This window comes from Melanotaenia boesemani, chromosome 12 (assembly GCF_017639745.1).
Source record: "Melanotaenia boesemani isolate fMelBoe1 chromosome 12, fMelBoe1.pri, whole genome shotgun sequence".
Taxonomy (NCBI): Eukaryota; Metazoa; Chordata; class Actinopteri; order Atheriniformes; family Melanotaeniidae; genus Melanotaenia; species Melanotaenia boesemani.
Window position 1 is genome coordinate 32,649,093 of NC_055693.1, and position 21,170 is coordinate 32,670,262.

The following is a 21,170-nucleotide window of genomic DNA, read 5'->3' on the forward strand; positions in this document are numbered from 1 at the left end:
GTGGGGGTTCGAGAAACATTGTGTGATTGGTCGGATGTTTAAGGTGAGTGAAGAGGAAAGTTTCACCTCCGTGTTTCTGCTGAGGGGAGACTGAATAGATAGTTAACAATAATTAACAGCTGATCGAGGGGGTGAGAAAGTATGTTAGTGAATACAACACATGTGGTATATGAAGACATGGACACCGCTGCATGCTCAACCCCTCATGGCCACGGACACAGTTTCTCGTAAAGTATGAAACAACTGGGTCTGTTGTTTATTGCACATAAACACAGAGACAGTAATCCCCACCCAGTTGTGGACTAAGCTTCTCATGGAGTATGGACTGACCTTCTTGTTCTTGCAGCCTCTAGAACAAGAGCAAACTTCTCGCGTCTTGTGGCGTATGTAACCAGCGTAAGAGACAAGAGGCTGTAGCGCTGCTGACAGTAAATAACTAATTTGGGAGATATTGTGAAATGTACCGTTATTTGCTCTGAACCTGCAGCCTAAAGCAGTGATAACAAAACTATGCCAAATGTTTGACAAAATGCTAGAACAGATGGTTGTGGGAGAAAATCCCAGTAGATCAACAGTTGATAAAAGACCAGCAACCATGCTGTGTTCAAAGTCACTTTAAACTTAAATCTGATGCTCAGTTTGAATTACAGCAAGTCGTCTCGACCATGTCTACATGACTAAATGTATTGAGGCACTGTCTGACGATTGGCTGATTAGATATTTGTGTTAGCGAACAGTCAAACAGGTATATCTTATTAAATGGCCAGTGAGTATATATAACACATGCAGGCTATTGAGTGCTTTCACACTCAAACGTGACCCAGAGTGTGTTGCTCTAGTCCTAATACTAAAAACACAGGAAAATCAGCAACTTTTAATTTTCTAATGCCAGACAGTGAATTGGGTTTATAATCTGAAAAACTAGTCAATCAACAAAATTAGTCTAATTATGACCATGTCCCACCCACAGCTAGACCTACAACCAACAGTGTCATAACTGTGTAGCAACCCAAAACTGACAGCCATCGTCATGCAGAGAACATTCATGGAAGTAAATTATAATAATAATAATAATAATTTGGGGAATTCTTTGAAACCTTGAGGTTGAAAACTTGTGAATCATGTTATATGATCCCTGTGAATCTAAACTTTAACGCTGCCCTTAGTGAGTTGAAGTGAGTTAATCATGCTTGACAGAGTTTCACTCAACTCTCTGGTTTGACCTCCATCAAGTACAACAGTGAAACTTGAGAGGGGGGAAGTTTGACAAGTCAAAATGCTTCAGAGACCAAATAAAGTGCAAATCAAAACACTTACAAGACAGAGTCATTCCTACCTCTTGGTAACCCATTTAATGAGAGGTGGAAAATACACATATTACAGAGAGAAAGTGACACTTCCTCTTTGCTGACATTGGTCAGCCTTTTGGCAACCCCACTAAGCTCACTTTGAATGACAGTTCACGGTTTAAATCTGTTAATTTCCTACCTTGCCATATGGCAGGGATCACACACCCAGCCCAGCTCCTTCTTGCTGTAACGGCTGCAGGACTTGCAGACATAAAGCTGACAGTCCAAACACTGACGCTTGATGTTGACCAGGAACTTGAAGGCCTGAAGACAGCGAATGCAGTGAGACTCAGTCAAGCTGCTCTGGTTCCCCAACAACTCTCTCTTGATGTCTTCCTTCTCTATCTTGGTCTTTAGCTCCCTGAAAAAAAGATACGAATGGAAGTTACATCTTAGAGAAAGTTCGTTCTGTAGTTAGACAGAAAGTTTTTATTCCTTCATAGTTTTTTCTAAATTTCAAAGTTATGCAAGTAGCCCCTGTTTATTTATTTATTTTTGTTTGTTTGTTTTTTTTAGCTCCTTCTCTCAAGAGAACATTAATAATGTGACTATATCATTTAAAATATAACCTGGAATAAAAATATTGAGTGCTATTTTCATTTATTGTAAGGAGACAGACCATGTGGTAGAAAAGCTAGAGTAGAGCTAGCAACAGATGAGAAAACCCAGCTGTTCACTGTTATGGAAAAAAAGAGTTTTGTGACTCCAGAAGAAGACTGAATGGGCATTTTCATTTTACAGATTCAAATAGTACAAAACAATGGAGGTGACAGTTCTTTACATTCACTTGTACTAAGACTGGTAAATAATTGTAATTTAAAGCTCACTCTTGCCCACAGTTAAATACAGTCAAGCTAGAACAGAAAATGGATGAATGCAGCAGATTGAACTGGGTCAGCTGTGGGCCTTCTGAAAAACCAATTAAACCTTAAATCTGATCAAATTATGTTATAAATAATCATTAATCTAATAAAATTTGGTTTAATCTCTGCAGGAAGACCCGCTCTTTCATGGCAGCTATAGCTCAGGAGGAAGAGGAGTTGCCTGCCATCTTGAAGGTTGATGGACTTATTCCTGGCTTCCTCAGATTATCTGCTGAAGTGTACTTGGGCAACACATTAAAACCCACATTGCTCTGATGTGTCCATAGTGGTATGAATGTGCGTTTATAAGGGATATGGACTGGTTGACTAATTAGTCAAAACGGCGTGCAAAGTCAATGTCATTTTTTTAAAAGTTGATGTTTTTTATGGAGGGGTTATGTCCCAGTTGTGCAGAGACATGGTGAAATGGTTGAGTTGATACCGATACTTGTCTTGGTATCGATAATAACAATATTTAGATCGGTCTGCCCAGCCCCATCCTCAACTTCCTGACGTCGTGTGGAAGAGGGATTAGGGGTGGGACTTTAAATATGATTAATTAATTACCAAAAAATGAACGCATTAAATCACAGACTTTGGAGACTGACGTGAAAGCATGCAACGTTGACTCTTCTCAATTAGCTGCGGTGCTGACTCAGGCCCCTCCCCCGACCAAAAGCACTCGACAGCCTCGGTCCTTCCCAGCATCAGATCCATCTCCAGAGCAGATGTTCACCTCTGCTCCAGGACCAGAATCAAAGCTGCTGGCTGATCCCGCCATGGCTTACAGTCAAATATTAATGTGTATTAATGAAGACATTTAAATTTTCTATTTCCTTTTCTACTGTTTCAATTGAAATGCATTTAAATTAATTCAATTAGACATTACTAGAGCTTGAATTTACAATATTAATGTCTGGTTGTATTATTTGATTCAATCAAACACAAAGTCAAATTTGTGGACTCATTTTCCATTGGGAAAGTGTGTCCCTCTCTCTCTTTTTTGACACACACACACACACACACACACACACACACACACACACACACACACATATGTGTATACACACACACATACATATTATCACGTTATTAACACAATAATTAATTATTTTATCACATGTTCACACAGCTTTTTTTTGTTTGTTTTGTTGTGAACACAGAGAAACCTCATGCAGAGGCTGCAGTCCAGGCGTCTTCCTCCATGTCTGGTCCTGCTGCAGCGGTGCGTCTGTTGTAATTAGGTTTATTAAAATGAAGAAACATTTTCTGTCAGGCACTTAAGAAAAAAGAAAAAGAATTCTTTGTCTTTGTCTGTCAAAACCTATGCAGATGGTCAGATAATTGTGATTTCTGAATGGGAAAGGCAAGACAGCAAAGTAAGACATTTTATGACTATGTTTTACAAACTTGAAGCATGAATTGAGCCTTCTTTTGCCTCTGGTTCACTAAATCTTGGTCAGAGCAAAATGAAACTTACAGTTTTGGAACCTGTGAGATGTGAGCTTTCAGTAGATGTGTTGTCTCTGTTCATGCTGTCAGGTGGACATGGGGAGCCAAAATTTGTGTTAATATATTTCTTTTGGACTTTGTGGACCTGGTCTTTCTTTGTTTTCTTAACTGTGTTTGTTAGTCATAGAAATTGTGAAAAAGCTCATAATTTTCAAAGCTAATGACAAAAAAGAAAAAAAGATAAAAAAAAAGTATATTACTGGTACTATTAGTGTCATTATATTGTGAAAATTTGTCCATTTGTCATATTTGTTATGATATCCATACTTAAAAACATTAGTTAGTTCTTTAGCATTTATATATATATATATATATATATATATATATATATATATATATATATATATATATCTTACATAATTGCTTTAAGCTGCTTGCTGGGTTTCTTCAGCAAAGTTAAAAGCAACATGTACTAATTGTTGGAAAAGTATCATAGCTGGAAGGCTCAGTTCTGCAAGACTGTATTCGAAGGGAACAGTTCAGATAATTCGTCCCAAATGTCACACTACCTGGGCTGGGGACAAAAGAAAAAATAAAAAAAAAGAAAGGAAAGGGAAAGAAAAAGGATGAAAAGGATTTTATTATTTATTAAAGCTTTTTTTTAAAGGCCACGCTTTTTAAATTATAACCCAAATCATTTGGATAAATAGAGTAATTTTAAGTATTCCGTAAGCTTTGGAAGAGACAGCTGGTGTCATTTAAAAGTAATATCGGTTAAATCTGTTCTTCTTTCAAACCTCAAATCCCATAAATCTAATACACTAGATTCCCTGCTATGATTTCAGTTACATATGTGTGCAGCAGGCAACTTCCAGGTCTTCTGGGTTTTGAAACACAGCAGGCAAAGTCAGATACCTAATAAAAGTAGAAAATCTTACAATGAACGAGAGAGGTGGTTTAAACCTTCTCATGATTGGATCAGCTGGAAAACATAACCATGTCTATGCTCATTCCTATCGTTTTGTGGTGAATGTTGTCTCTGCGCATGCTTGAACCACGTGGGGGTCACGTGACGTAATGAGTTTTAGGGAAGACTTGAAAAATGGCAGCAAAACAGAAGAGGACTGTGGCAGATACATCGCTTGTGTTAAAAACTGAAGAGTTAAGGATTATTAAATATTTTGATGATCAAAAGGTTTTACAATAAAAAAAGAAAAGACTTCTTCCAAACTTATCAGTTGGAATTTCTGATCAGATTGATTTCAACTGTATAGATGAAATATTATTCCATGTAGACGTAGCTGGTGAGCGTGCTGCCCTCTGCAGGAGCTGTCAGCAGCTTCTGACAGTAACATCACATTTTACAGTCACTGATGAGGAGAAATGCTTGAAAGCCATATAAAGTATAAAACAGCATGTCAACCACAGCTGATGATAGCTAAAACAACACATTCACCAGGCATAGCATCACAACTACGTTTATAAATTGTGCACACAACACCGTTTGTTATCTCTGCCACGGTGGAGGTGTCTTCTGCAGGGCTTGTTTTGTCCGTCTGTTAGCAACACAACTCAAAAAGTAATGGATAGATTTTTATTAAAGTTTCAGGAAATGTCAGAAATGCATCAAGGAGCAAGCAGTTAGATTTTGGGGGTTAGAAGTCATTTTTTTAATCTAAAGCTGTTTTTTTTTTTACTTAATTCTAAGACTCGGTCAGAACCAAATTATTATTTTTCTATAAGTCTTAATTCTTAAAACCTTAGAATTAGACGGCATTTCTCTTTCATAAGACTGTATATTTAGAATATAAATGGTCTCATTAGCCACAGTAAGGGTGATGAACTGTAATTATATTCATAAAAGCCTGAATAAATTTAAGTTTGTGTGGATTTCTTACCTACTTTGAGCTTGATGGAATTTATTGTTTTACTTCTTACATTGCTCTTTTAATCTTTTTTCTGACATACTTGTAGATTTTATGAAGGCTCTTTAATTGTTCCCCAACCACTTTCCCCTAATTAAAAGCAGACACTGCAGTCTTTCTGCTAAACTGACAAAGCTTAGGAATCTGGGTGTGCCAGCAAGATTTAGTTCCTCAGCTCTCTGCCTCTCTGAACGCTACCATACAGCCTGATATTCCAAAAATATAAGGGTGGCTCCAAGGGATCTTACTTTTGTTCCACCAGTTTTTATACTCATATAGTTATGTCATAAATCTCTTCATTGTTTCAGCTTCATGTCATCTGCTTCTAAGCAAGTGGAAAGTCAGAAGGATGATATGATCTGATAAGATGATTGACAATTAGAATATGAATGTGATAAATCTCTTAACTGGATTTTTCTTTAGTTTAAGATAATTGATACCTGAGTTAGTCAAGTAGGTTTGGATATTATGACATATAGCCAGATATTCTTACAACAACTAATACATTGCAGGAGACGTCTGCTTTCATTTAACAGAATTAAGGACAGGTTTTCATTCCCTTACAAAACTCTGCTGACATATCCATCCGTGAAACGGTCTGCTTCTCTTAATTTGCTGTACAGAAAAACGTGCTGAAAACACACCTTCCAGTTTAATCAGAACATCATCTGTCCACACAGTCAGATGAAACAGAATTAATTTGCAGTTGTATTAATGTCCGGTTAGTTTAAACTGGTGCACAGCGGTGTGGTAGTTAGCACTGCAGCCTCACAGAAAGAAGGTCACTGGTTCGAACCTGGTGGGTGGTGGCCCTTCTGTGTGGATTTAACATGTTCTCCCCGTGTATGCGTGGGTTCTCCAGCTTCCTCAAACCGTCCAAGGACATGCAGGTTAGGTTAACTGGTCACTCTAAATCTCACTCTTCCGAGGAGTGAGTGTGAATGGTTGTTTGTCTCATTCTCTGTGTTGGCCCTGCGATGGACTGCTGACCTGTCCAGGAGTACCTGCCTCTCACCTGCTAAAATGCTTACCAGCGACCCGTAATAGATAAAGCTCTACAGATAATGAATGAATAAATGGTTAAATCCAAAAGAAAGAAATTAATGTTTCTGTTTAAATTTTTTTTAAATCTTCATATGCCCTGCCACTCTGCTCACAATGGTAATATTATGAGGTCCTTTAAGACCAGAATTAGCAAAAAAAAATTTTTAATATAATAATAATAAATAACATTTAAGATTCAAGGGGAGCCCTGTACCTGAAAAGCTCCTCTTGGCAGAACAAATTTGTTCAGCTTAACACAGCAGCCAGCCGTCATGATGCTGGACAGGACAGGTTAAAAAGAGAAAAAGAAAAAAAAAGAAAACACACACACACACACACACACACACACACACACACACACACACACACACACACACACACATCTAAAAACAGGAAAATGACATGTCTCCTGCTGTTCTGGTGGACTTGGTAAAGCAAAACAAAGTCAGAACCATCAGCAAAATATTTCATTTCGTGATCCAACATTTGTGGTTTTATAAGATAGTGTGGACAGTTTTATATGTAAACACATAAAGATCTGCACCTATTTAAAGATTTCAGAGGATGAAAACAACCGTTGCCTGAGAAGCAAACAATGGCTCATTGAATGGAAAACAAACAGCTGGAGAAGAACCTCAGCTGAAACGGAAGAACACTGCTGTCTTGTGTTCTGACTCCGTCCTTTGTTTGCCATCTGTATCTATCTATTTTGCCAGTATAGACTGGAGACAGGAAGGTTCCAGTGGTAATGTGTTATGACGGAATCAGTGTAAAAAAAAACTATTTCATTATGAGCATGTAAAAAAGTTAAATTGTCGGGTTTAGTTTAAAGAATTCAACTTTCTGTTTGCAAATGACACAATTACAAACTACTAAAATATTTTTAGCAACAATGTCCCAAATAAGGGGAAGACGAGGGATCTTTTGTATATAAGTTTGTTTATTTGTTTTACCAGGTGAACTAAATACCGCACCCGAAAAACAAAGCCGTCTCCTGTCGGTGATCAGCTTATCTGTAGCTAGTTCCGTCTCTCTTGATGCGTTTGTTTATTGTTCAGCTGAGAAGGAGGAAACTGGCGGTTTGTGGTTCACACCAGCACTTACTTACCCAAAAGTATTGTTTTTGGACACACAAGCTAAATTTATCAGTCTCATATGAATCAGATCCATGACACTGTCACCTGAAGGTGAAGAATGAAACATGTTGACAACAGCAGCCTGTTTCAATTAGATATTGTTTGCCTTATATATATATACATATATATAAGTCTGTGTGTGTGTGTGTGTGTGTCTGGCAGGAATCATGTTGCTCCTGCTATTTCTATATAGTATGGACATGTCAGTCACTAGCTTGGGTAGACTGATGGTGTGCAGGAGCTTCAAAGGTTAAAACTTGGAATGCTGCAAGTGATGCCGGATTACCAACTGGGTAAAAATAACAGCTGCTTTCCCAGATCATTCCACATAAGGCCAATGTTGACTGTGAGAATATCTACTTGCATTCTACACTTGCAGAGTACAGAATGGCTCTTTAGAATGGCTTTATTACAATGACGTAATGTACTCTGTATGTATTTTATGGTCCATCTTTTCGGTCTAACGGGTTTGTTGCTGCTGCAGCTCTGCAGAGGTTTTCAACATAACAGAAGGGAAAACTTCCTTTAGTTTCTTTTCCTTCTGCAGCTTGATATCTAAACTGTTGATCTGCCACTGTTGCCAAAGAAAAACATGAACAGTTACTGAATTAGGAGCAAATGACTGAATCATCTTTTGTGATGTGGAACAAAATTAGTCTAGTACCACTCAATTTTCTTCACAGCGTGTAATTTCTGCATAACTGACATCCAGCAGGCATGAACAGCCACCCTGATGGTTAAAAAAACACAGCAAAACACCCTGTTACGCAAAATGTTGAATTCATGATTGATATCTACAACAAGATTCGTGCTGTAGGAAGTACATTATGTTCAAGGGTACGTTGTTACTTTTGAAAAGTAACCGGACAGAAAAAGTCTTTTACAACTTATTTTCTGTTGTTGAGAGTGAAGATAAAATTTGTGGTGAAATGTGTAAAAATATGTTTCCTTCCCTTTTAATGTGTAATAAGCTGATGGATTATAATACTTCATAAGGAATGAATTTTCTCAGTTTGTTAAAGACCCACTTCATGTCATCTTTAAAACTCTGTGCAACACTCTGTGTAGCAGTTTTGTCCTATAATCACAGACTAATTGGCATATTCTGGGCAATGATTCTGACAATGATACTGTGACCCTCATCTGAGGGAACTGAACTGACAACCTTCCAGCTAGAGAATTACCATGCAACCAACTAAGCCACGGTCACCTCCAAGCCTGCCCACAATGTGGACCTGTTAAAAAAAAGCAAACAAAAAAAAACAAACAATGCAAATCGGTGTTTATGAAATGCTTTGAGAAGCTGGTCAGAACACACATACCCAACACTATTAGTGTCAGTGTGGACCATGAATAATATGCGTACAGGAACAATTGGAGCACTCTGACATGGTGGCAGCTGTTCTCCATCTGGCTCTCACCCACCTGGAGAACAGAGAGGCTTATTCCTGGGTTTCAGCTCGGCCTTCAATACGATCATTCTGGGGATGTTGTTAAAGAAGCTGGCACTGCTGGGAATTGACCCATCTCTGTGAACTGGGTGCTGGACTCTCTTACCAGCAGAAGACAGATCGTTAAGATCTATGGTTGCTTGTCTTCACCACTGACAACACCAGCTCCCCCCCAGGGGTGTATTCTCAGCCCCCTGTTATATACTTGCTGACATATGACTACTCAGATTTTCTCAACCGAGCTGTCGTATCGTTAAGTATGCTGATGAATGATACAGCTGTGGTGGGACTGCTCTCCCACAACAATGAATCAGCGTACAGAAAGGAAGTCCAGCATCTGGTGAGCTGGTGTGAAGTAAATAATCTCATCTTGAACATGGTGAAAACTAAGGAGATTATTGTGGATTTCAGGTAGAGCAGCCACTCCCATCCACATATTTTTATTGCAGGCACAGAAGTCCAGGTAGTGTCCAGCTTCATATACATTACAGATACATTACAGATACCCTCTCTTGGTTCACCAATGTAGACAGCATGGTAAAGAAGGCACACCTTCTGCGGAAGCTCAAAGTTACTGGTCTTGGTCCCTCAGCCTTTGCTTCCTTCTACAGATGTGGTGTGGAGAGTATCTTGTTCCACTCCATCACAGTGTGGTTCAGCAGAACAAGAAGGCACTGCAACAGGTGGTCAAAGCTGCATGCAGCTTCCTACCCACTGAGGATCAGTCGCTGCTGGGGCAAGGCCTCTCAGAGTTTTAGGGATCCTACCCACCCTTCTGCTGAAATGTTTTCTCCCCTTTCATCTCCACAGTGTTGATTGTATCAGAAGATAGCTAGAGAAGCTAATTTTCATCTGTAGTTCCTGTGTGTGTCACTCACAATAACAATTGTTGCCTGATATGTTAATTAAAAGAAGTGCTATTAAAAAGGATGATTAAGAGTTGGGCCTATGACACCATAGTTTAGAAGCTAATCCTCGTCCAAAATTCAGTGTTCAGAATTGTGATGTATTAACCTTAAGTGTACAATACTAAAGGACTATATGATGAGGTACTTTAAGAGGCAGGCAGTGCAGTGGTTGTTCAAACAATAACATTGCTAAAGTAGAATCCATATAAATTATCATGTGTTTAATAGTTTTGCAGCCAGTGAATCATGCAATAGAAATACTTTTTTACTTTTAAAATTACTTTTGAGTACATTTCAGAGCCTGTACTTTTTACCTTTACTTGAGTAGATATTAGATATGGGTACTTTGCCATCTCTGTTGGCCACAGCTGGAATACCTGTTTTTGTCCTTTATGGTTTTATGGTGTTCTCTGGGCTTTTAGAGCAACAAATTTAGTTCTTTATGTTGATATGGAGAATGACAATCAAGGGTCTTGTTCACGAGTGAGGGAAGGAAGGAGTGGGAGATCGACAGGCGGTCTGTCGTGGTGAAGAAGGAGCTGAGCCAAAAGGCAAAGCTCTCGGTTTACTGGTCGATCTACGTTCCTACACTCACCTATGATCACAAGCTGTGGGTAGTGTCCGACAGAACAAGATCGCAAATACAAGCGGCCGAAATGAGTTTCCTCCGCAGGGTGGCCGGGCTCTCCCTTAGAGATAGGGTGAGAAGCCGACTCCGGATAATTGACAGAAAATGGATGGATGGATGGATGACAATCAAGAACTTTTTAAATTGACTAATGTTTTTTTTTTACCATGCACTATAATCTACATGTTTTTGTGCTTAAATAATTAGCTCTTAACGGTATGTGATAGACCAGTTTTCAAAGTAATGGCGTAATGTATGCTTCTGACTGATATCCAAATTCTGTAGATGGACTGGTGGACAGATGGCCCTTTTGCCACAAACTGCCATCCCTTCAACTACAACAGATCAGCATAAGGTCATACTCAAATTTCAGTTGCATATTTTAAAACAGTACTTATTGTATTAAGGGAAAATTTAATTTACTGATATTTCTATTTTTTATTTTAGGTCGGTCTTTGATCGTCTCTATGCACCTGACAGAAGCAGGATCAGCTCGGAAAAAACAGACTGCTTACCCTCAGTCACTCTTGATAATGACAGCATTTATCACTAAGATCATGACCAAGACAAGCCATAAATGTTATATAACCAAGAGAAAGCTGCAGTATCAGCAAAACACACAACTGTAACAGTTCATATAAAGTGTGATTTGATATTAGTCTGATTCTACTAAGTACGGTTATTTGGTAAAATTAAAATTATAAATTGTTCTGATCCAAATATTTAGCGAATGTAAATTAATGAACAATCCCTCATTGTGAAACTCTGATGATATTGTGGTGCACATTTGGTGAAAGACAGATCTGCATGAAGCAAAAAAGTGATATCTGTGATCTTTTATAACTTACCCAAGTCTCTCTTCCTCCTTCTTCCTTAGGTCAAAATCTCTCTGGACAACTTGCCACACATGTTTTGCCTCCTCATCTGTCAGCTTGGAAAGATCCAGCTTCTTGCCTGCAGCAGAGCCAGGCATTGTGAAATTCATGCCTGCAAGCTGGCCAGCTCCTCACTGTTTGACTAGAGTGGGAAAACACACAATAAAAAGTGATTAAAGACTTTTTACAGGCATTAATTAAAGCCCTAAAACTAATCACAGAGTTTAATATTTTCAACTAAGATGCAATTCATCACTGTATTTTTTTTGTTGTTTTTTTGTGTGCATCATTTATATTCTCCAAAGTGCCCTGAGATGATCCTGAGATAAACCTTATTGAATAGACCTAAAGTCCTTCCTGTCCCATGCTGCTAAGAAGCAATCTAGAGAGGGCAAGCTGATAAGATTGTCTTGTTAGGTTTGTTGTGTATGAAACTCCAAAGGTTTGACTCTGGAAACTCACATTGATGAACTTTAGCTCCAAAATAGAAACATCATATCTGATATGTGTCGTAGCATCAAAAAGCTGTCATATGTAGTGGGCAACATTAAAAATATCACGGAGGACAATTTTAATGAATTTATAATTATTGCTAAGCTTTATTGGTACAGTCAAGTAAATGATCTTCTTTTATCATCTGTGCTTGTCTGTTGTATTTTACTGTGTTTAAGTTTGTTAATATGTTGATATACACTGTTTTAATATTCAATGTGAGAATCAGCTGTTGTTTTGCTGTTCTCTTTGTAAATTTTGTCGCATTTCTATGCATCAGTCTACTGACTGTGTGGTACTCAGGAGACAAGCTTGGAACCAGACAGCAAACTGGCACACTGGGTCACATGGGGGAACAAAAACAAACAAACAAACAAAGAAAAAAAACACCAAGTCCTTGGCATGTTTTCACACTAGAAAAATCTCAATGTCCTCTCATTTCTTGTCATTAACTCCTAATGTTACAGATGTCCTAAACTGTAAACTTGGTACATTAACTGTAAAGCTCCAGAGGTCCATTCAGTTCTGACATTTTCCCATAATGGACTCATAGAAATCACTTTAGCTTTTGCTAAATCAAAGTGACATTAAATTGACTAAATTAATTATTTCTGTAATGAGATGATTACCAATAGATTATTTTATATCTAACAAGAGCAAATTCAAATTCATTAATGGTCAACATCACCACACAAACGTGTACAGGGTCTGTGCTTTCAGGCAATACATACTGATATGAAGATCAGGGACAGATGATTAGGAATAAATGTATTTGATAGCTTTATTGACGATGGTTCCTTAAGTTTGCATAAATGCCACATTCCATCAGAAATTCAGAAAATATCATCATGAAAAAGACAATAAATAAAGAACAGTGATATTCAAAGCCAAAAAAAATGTCAAGCTGAACCCACCCTGCATCTCCTCCAGCTAGCAGTGCTGACATACTGTGACTAGCTTAATGTTGGGAGCTGATGGGGCTGCTGAACCTGGCCCTGGGTTCTGTGTTGCTCTGAGCTGTGTCCTTTCTCTATACAAAAAAGTTGGAAATATTTCCCTTTATATTTATTCTTATATCTACAAAATAAGACTTGTTAAAGAATATATTTGTCCACATTTTCATGCTTGAACTACTTTAAAATCAACTAGCAGCCTTGCTAGCCTCCTGTTTAGATGAAACCAGGTCATGTAGCACTAGCTTAGTCAGCGCTAAGTAAGTTGGATACCGAGGCACTCTTTGAGAATATGTATAGTTTTTTTTCAGCTCCAGTTTGAAGATCTTGTTTGAGTTCATGTGTAGTACCAAACTGCACTCACTGAAAACTAGCTGTCATAGTTTCCTACATTATCTTAAAACTAATTTAGTGCAACCATATAACTAGATTAGCACTGCTACATATTTTCATGCTAGCATCACATTATTGGTTGTATTTGGGCAGGGACATAATCTCTTCTAGAAATGTGCGGCCAGATGACAATATTGGTAAAGGATGATTAATTAGAAAACCACTTTCAAACTCAGTTCAAGCTGGTGTAGTGGTACTGGTGATCCATGGGTGTCTGAAAAGATATTTATGTCCTCCTCCTCCAGTGAGCTGTCAATCAACTGAGGTGGCATCCAGTGTGTCCAATCAAATTTCAGAGGCCGGCAGTGCCACCCTGGCCACCCCTCTAACTCCGCCCTTGAGTTGACGGCCTACTTGTGCCATCCCAGATATCAGCTTTTCAAGTTGAAACATGAAAGTGTGATCAGACTTGTGACTGGACTAAAAATCCAAACAAAAGTTTGTTTTTTGTCTTTCTATCATCTCCACATGGAAAATATGTGAATCAGACATTTTTCATTGACTGGATACAAGAGAATAGACTAGGCTGCAACTCAGTAGAAGAAGTAGCCCTATGTAGAAACAAGTCTCTTTTTTCTTTTTACTTGTTCACCTTTTCGTATTGACATAGTTTGAATGCAAATAACAATATCAAAAGAAAGCTGGCTATGTGTGGCCTAGTTCTCCTAAAATCCAGTACCTTCTTCCTTTTCTTGGTTGTGTTGAGGAGCAGGTGTTTGGAGTCGTAACATCACCATGTGACAAAGTTCTGTATTAGTTCTCTATACTCGTCCTCCTGTCCACTCCTGATAGAGTCTATGATGGCTATGTCATCTGCAAATGTCTGTACATGGTAGAGCTCTGAGTTGAACTGACAGTTGGACGTATACAGGGTAAATAGAGAACACAGTTCCCAGTGATGCTCCTGTGCCTGTCCTGAGTAGATACTGTGGTGGTGTCATAGTTTAAAGCGGGGAGAGCTGGGCTGAAGTGTTCAGGTCACTGATTAGTGAGGGAGTGGTTGCACCAGACGAGTCATCAGAGAGACTCTAGGACCACCCTGTTATTTTTACGAACCCAGCAACAGTGACCTAATTATATAGCTGTTTACTAATCACCACTAAACACCAGAAGAATACTGTGCAGTTTTATTATGTTTGTAGTCTTCGACTGGTAAATGGCCGCACAGAAACCAAGGATATTTTAAAGTACTGCCATTGTTTCCTGTATGCAGACAATGGCATAGTTAGTTAGCAACCAATCCTTATCCGTGTTCTGCTTCTGCTCAGCTCATGCTGTCTTTACATATTTCCCTCTGAGAACTAGACGTAAGGTGAGCATGTCAACATCATTTAGCCAGTGTTGTTAAAGTTTGAAAAGTTGTTTATTACGTGCCGTACTGTGCGTGGACCTAAGTTGTGTGTGTATTTTTCATTGAAGAAATCCTTTCTACACGTGAGGCATCTTCGTACACCTCCTTCAGGGACCCAACAAGCTCCCCTGTTGCTGTCTCCGCCCCAGCTGCAGCACACCAGTGCAATTTGTAGCTTCGATCATGGCGGCAGCTTCCCAACCAACACCAGTACCATCTGCAGCTTCGACCGTGGCGGCAGCTTCCCAACCAACACCAGTACCATCTGCAGCTTCGACCTTGGCGGCAGCTTCTGAACCAACACAAGTACCATAGAGCTTCGACAGAGGTGGCGTTGTTGGTTGAGAATTGTTGTTCAATTCTGCCACCGTGGAGGGATTTTACATCATTTTAGATCAGTACAGCTGTGACTCTCTTTAATCTCCATCTTTATTAGAATTTCTGACGAGTATTTCATCTCATCATTTGTCCCAGAGGTGTTTCCTCGACTACAGCAGCGCCTTCATGATTAGCGCACAAATAGGAAATTAACCAGGAGATTTTCATCCTCCATTTTATCCAGCTCTGCTCCTGGTTTACAAAAAAATAACCCAAACAGCTCCTATCTACCTTCACTCCTTAATCCAGAGCTACACTCCCTCTCGATAGTTACACTCTGCCAGCAAAAGACGCCTAGTGCTCCCACCACAACGTGGCCCAAAATTAGTACCTAGACTCTTTTCCTCTGTTGTCCCCCGGTGGTGGAACGATCTACCAAACTCTGTCCGATCTGCAGAGTACAGTATCCACTTTTAAGAGCAAGCTAAAGACTCAGTTGTTTAAGGAGCATTTCCGCACTTATTCTATTCTATTATTCCTACTGATCACCAGCTCTGACTACAATACCCATAATTCCTCTGCTTCTGCCATCTTGGATTCCACCTGTGCTCAATCATCATCATTCTCATTAGTAACACCTGTCCACCCTGCTACTTAAACCCTTAGTTCACACTAGTCATTGTGTTTCCATCTTCCTTTACTGGTTTCCTCTGACTATGTTGGATTAAAACTACTTAAACTGCTACTTGCGTTTGTGTCCACCTTTCCACTGGTCCGGGCTTACAGTTTCTTAACACTTTGCTTCCTAAACTTGAAGTGTTCTGGAGGAAACACATTGTGAAGGAGCTGCTTACCAGAGACACTGAGAAAAAAAACAACACAACCACTCACAGGCATCTGTTATTGCTACTGTAACCAGCCATAGTGTATTAATAGTATACCACGTCAGATTTGTTCTAACCCACCTGAAGCTCCCGGAGGAAACGGTGAAAAACATCTCCTTTCACAGAGTCCATCGGCTCGGCGGGAGGAAACCCGGGTCCAGCAGACCAAGACCCATAGTAGCGAAGTTCGTCAGCTTCAAACAGAAGGAGCAGGTGAAGAACCAGGGCCGCGAACTGAAGGGGACCAACTTCGGAGTAAACGACCAATATCCGAGAGAGATTCTGGACCGACGGAGAGTCCTGTTTCCCATCAGGAGGAAATCGATCGCCGATGGCGCTCGCGCTGTCATCGCGGTGGATAAACTGTTTATTAATGGACAACTGTACCGTGACCCGGACACCACTCCGTGGCTCTTCTGATCCCAGGTGCTGTAAGTCAATCTCTCCAAATGATCACTCTTAACTCGCCATTATAGATCACTGACAGTAGAACACACTGCTCGTCTCACCACAGCCTCTACACCTAGATCGATGTATTTTTTTCTGTTTTACCACTCTTCTCACTTTTCACTTTTCACTATCTTTCTATTTCACGTCTTCACTGTTAATTGTAATCCAGCTCGTAATATCAGCAGCGCACGCAACACCGTCAGGACGCACAGCCGCACCATACATGATACATATAAACACTCGCGTTTACTGTATGAGAGAACACGCATTAAGGTAGACTACATATACGGACATTTAACATACGGACAAACGCGCGCAATCAGGCTGCATGCAAACACGCGCGAACACGCAGAGGGGTGCACAAAGACACACGCGTCAGTAACATGCATGAAGCATTAAACCGTTCACAATAACCATGTTAAAAATTGTCTGTTGGAATGTACATGGAGCCGGTTCAAGGGAGAAGAGGTTGAAGATCTTTAATAAATTACAGGAGCTGCAGGCTGACATTGTCTTACTACAAGAGACTCATCTAACAAACTCAACCATAGATTTTCTTAAAACAGCTCAGTTTCCTCATGTTTACTCAGCTTGTTACAATTCTAGGCAGAGAGGAGTAGCTACTCTTATTAATAAGAGACTAAATTTTGACATAGATAGCACAGTAGTGGATCCGGAAGGCAGATTTCTGATAACTTTATTATCTATTTGTAATATCAAATTATGTATTACCAATGTGTACGGCCCCAATGCAGATGATCCCTCCTTTTTCCACTCCCTGTTTGCTACACTCCAGAATTATTCAGATAACAGAATAGTGCTAGCTGGTGATTTTAATGTAGTCTTGACTGAACAAGATCGCTGCAGCACATCAGGTAGTCATCGAGTCTGGCAGTCGTCAGAAACTATCAAACAGTACATGAAGGATTTTGGTCTTTGCGATGCTTGGCGCTCTCACCATCCTAAACTAAGAGAATACACCTTCTTCTCTTCAGTTCACCACTCCTTCTCTAGAATAGATTATATTTTAAATAGTAACTCACTAATGGGCGACATTTCAGAGACTCAGATACATCCAATCAGCATCAGCGATCAAGCACCAGTTTCATTCAGTCTGAGAAACAAAAATAATAAACCGATTGGTAAAAGCTGGAGATTTAACATCTCTTTATTGAAAGATCCTGAGTTTATTGATTATTTTAAAAAAGAATGGTCAATTTATATAGAAAAAAATGACATGCCTGAAACTTCAGCGTGTCTCCTTTGGGAAGCAGGAAAAGCAGTAATGCGAGGGAAAATAATTTCCTTCTCCTCACATAAGAAGAAGAAGGAAACAGCAAGAGTTTTAGAATTAGAACTCAGGATTAAATCATTGGAGGAGGCTTACCGCATTTCCCCCGAAGAGCACACAATGAATAATATAAGGAAAACTAAATTGCAGCTTAAAGAAATTATAGATAAAAAAACACAGTTTTTAGTGCAAAGACTTCGCTTGGAGAACTTTGAACATAGTGTCAGGCGGATCCCAGGAAGAGCCAGACACAATCGCAGGTAATACTGAAACAAGCTTTAATAAAGCTTCCAGGTAACAGAGAAGATGTGAAGAATGCAGCCATAAAGCAGAATAACACACGAAGCAGTAGTCCAGGACTGGGGCTTATGTAGGGAGAAGACCAGGTGTACACTGATGATGATAGTGATTCACGGCAGGTGTGTCCAAGATGTCTGAAGCTGAGGGATTGTGGGTGTTGTAGTGTTGTGGCCAGTGATCAGAACTCAGGTGAAGAGGAGCGCACCCGTGAGGAGGGTGCAGGCATGACAGTACCCCCCCTCCGAGGCACGGCCCCCGACGTGCCTCGCCAAGAACCAGGAGGACGGCCCCCGGGACGGGGAGCTGGGCGATCAGGGCGAGCCCGGTGAAAGTCCCGAAGTAGGTGGGGATCCAACACATCCTCCCTAGGGACCCAGCTCCGCTCCTCCGGTCCATAGCCCTCCCAGTCCACCAGGTACTCGAGGCGACCCCGGCGCCTACGGGAATCCAGGAGGGACCGGACAGAATAGGCCACCGTCCCCTCAACCTCCAGAGCTGGCGGGGGTTCCTCCGGCGGTACCTCGTCCGACAGCGGTCCCCTGATCACTGGCCTGAGGAGGGAGACATGAAAGGAGGGTGAAACGCGGAAGTGCGATGGCAGTTGCAGTGTATAGGTCACCTCGTTTATCCGGCGAAGGATCTTGAATGGTCCGATGTAGCGGGGGCTCAACTTCCTGCACGGAAGACGGAGACGAAGATCCCGGGTCGACAGCCAGGCCCGATCACCTGGTTGAAAGACGGGGGCCTCCGAGCGATGGCGGTCGGCTTGGATCTTCTGGTGCCGGATGGCCATGTTGAGTTGGACATGCGTATCCTGCCACACCCGTTCCGCTCGGTGAAACCAGGCGTCCACGGCCGGTACCCCCCCCTGGTCAGGAATCCAGGGACTCAGTGGAGGTTGATGCCCCAGAACACACTGAAACGGCGTCAGGCCCGTCGAGGCATTCCTGAGGGAATTCTGGGCGTATTCAGCCCATGGCAGGAATCGCGACCAGTCGTGTTGGTTCCTAGAGCAATGTGCCCTCAGCATCCGTCCCAGCTCCTGATTGGTCCGTTCCGCCTGTCCGTTGGACTCCGGATGATACCCAGATGTCAGGCTCACAGCCACCCCCAGGCGGCGAAAGAAAGACTTCCAGACACGGGAGACAAACTGCGGGCCCCGGTCCGAGACTATGTCCTCTGGCAGGCCAAAGTTCCGGAAGACCTGGCCCAGTAAAGCCTCTGCAACCTGGAGAGCAGTGGGGAGTCTGGCAAAAGGGATAAACTTACAAAACTTAGAGAAACGATCAACCACCACTAAGATCACCGTAAAACCATCTGAGGCTGGTAGGTCAGTCAGGAAATCTACAGCGATGTGGGACCACGGTCTCTGGGGAACAGGCAACGGCAGGAGTTTCCCCGCTGGAGGTCGGCGAGAAGATTTAGTGGTGGCGCAAACAGAGCAGGAACGAACACACTGAAGCACATCCTCAGCCAGGCGGGGCCACCAATACTTCTGGGCGAGCAAGTCCGCCGTGCGTTTGGCACCTGGATGACCCGAGGAAGCCGATGTGTGTGCCCACCTGATTACTCTGTTCCGGAGGCTCAGTGGAACGAACCGCCGGTGGGCAGGGCAACCGGGAGGCGCAGGAGACCTCCTCAACATCCGGTCAATATCTGCATCCAGATCCCAAAGGATGGGATTGAGGAAGATAGAGGCAGGCAGGATGGGCGTTGGTTCCGGGGCTGAGTCAATCTGGCCATCTCGACGTGACAGTGCATCAGCCTTAGTGTTACGGCTGCCGGGTCTGTAAGAAATGGAGAAATTAAAGCGGGTAAAGAAAAGAGCCCACCTCGCCTGACGGGGATTCAGGCGCTTGGCCGCTTGGAGATATTCCAGGTTGCGGTGATCCGTGAAGACCTGGAATGGATGGTGAGCCCCCTCCAACCAATGCCGCCATGCCTCAAGCGCCAGTTTCAATGCCAGCAGTTCTCGATCCCCCACATCATAGTTACGCTCTGCAGGTGTAAGCTTCCTGGAGAAGTAAGCACATGGGTGGAGTTTCGGTGGATCACCCGAGCGCTGAGAGAGAACGGCCCCCACCCCAGAGTCACTAGCATCCACCTCCACCACAAACGCCAGATCGGGGTCCGGAAGACGCAGGACCGGCGCTGTAGTGAAGCGGTGTTTAAGATCCGCAAAAGCCTCCTCAGCAGCCCGCGTCCACACCAAGGCTCTAGGCTTGCCACGGAGCAACGCGGTAAGAGGGGCCGCCACCGTGCTGAAGCCCCTGATGAAGCGCCGGTAAAAGTTGGCGAACCCGAGGAACCGCTGAAGGTCTTTCACAGACTTAGGAGGTGGCCAGGAGGTGACAGCCTCGACTTTAGCCTCGTCCATTCGCACCCCGTCAGGGCCGATGATATACCCCAGGAAGGAAACGGAGGACTGGTGAAACGCACACTTCTCTGCCTTTACGTACAGATGGTGATCCAGTAGCCGCTTCAGGACCTGTCGCACATGCAGGACATGCTGGGAGCTGGTCTGGGAGTAGATGAGAATATCGTCAATATATGCAATGACAAATTTCCCCAACATGTCCCTAAGAATGTCATTAATCATGCCCTGGAAGACGGAGGGAGCATTGGCCAGCCCGTATGGCATGACGCAATACTCGAAGTGCCCTGTAGGAGTGCTAAAGGCCGTTTTCCATTCATCCCCTTCTCTAATGCGCACCAGGTTATAGGCGCTACGCAGGTCCAGCTTGGTGAAAACCGTGGCGCCCCTGAGCTGGTCCAGCGCACTCGGCACTAGGGGAAGGGGATATCGGTATTTCACAGTAATGTTGTTCAGTCCCCTGTAATCAATGCATGGACGAAGGCCCCCATCCTTCTTGTCGATAAAGAAGAACCCGGCAGCAGCCGGGGAGGAGGACGGACGGACGAACTCCTGTTTCAGAGCCTCCTCAATATAAATCTCCATAGCGCGGTGTTCGGCTTGAGTGAGAGGATAAATCCTACTCCGAGGGGGTGAGGAGTTGGGCAGAAGATCGATGGCGCAATCCCATGCACGATGAGGCGGCAGCTGCGTAGCTCGGGTCTTGCTAAATACCGCCGCCAGGTCCTGATAA

The 21,170-nt window shown here is 42.1% G+C and overlaps 1 protein-coding gene across 2 annotated transcripts in view; it reads right to left on the minus strand.

Moving 5' to 3' along the window:
- Positions 1 to 21,170, minus strand: part of mlphb (melanophilin b) — a 76,154-nt gene that overhangs the window by 43,368 nt on the left and 11,616 nt on the right. For both annotated transcript variants that reach the window (XM_042001417.1, XM_042001416.1), the window contains exons 2-3: positions 11,605 to 11,773; positions 1,489 to 1,710 (exon numbers count right to left, since the gene is read on the minus strand). In XM_042001417.1, the coding sequence (XP_041857351.1) occupies positions 1,489 to 1,710; positions 11,605 to 11,741 (359 nt within the window). In that variant the 5' untranslated portion in view covers positions 11,742 to 11,773. The remainder of the gene's footprint in view (positions 1 to 1,488; positions 1,711 to 11,604; positions 11,774 to 21,170) is intronic.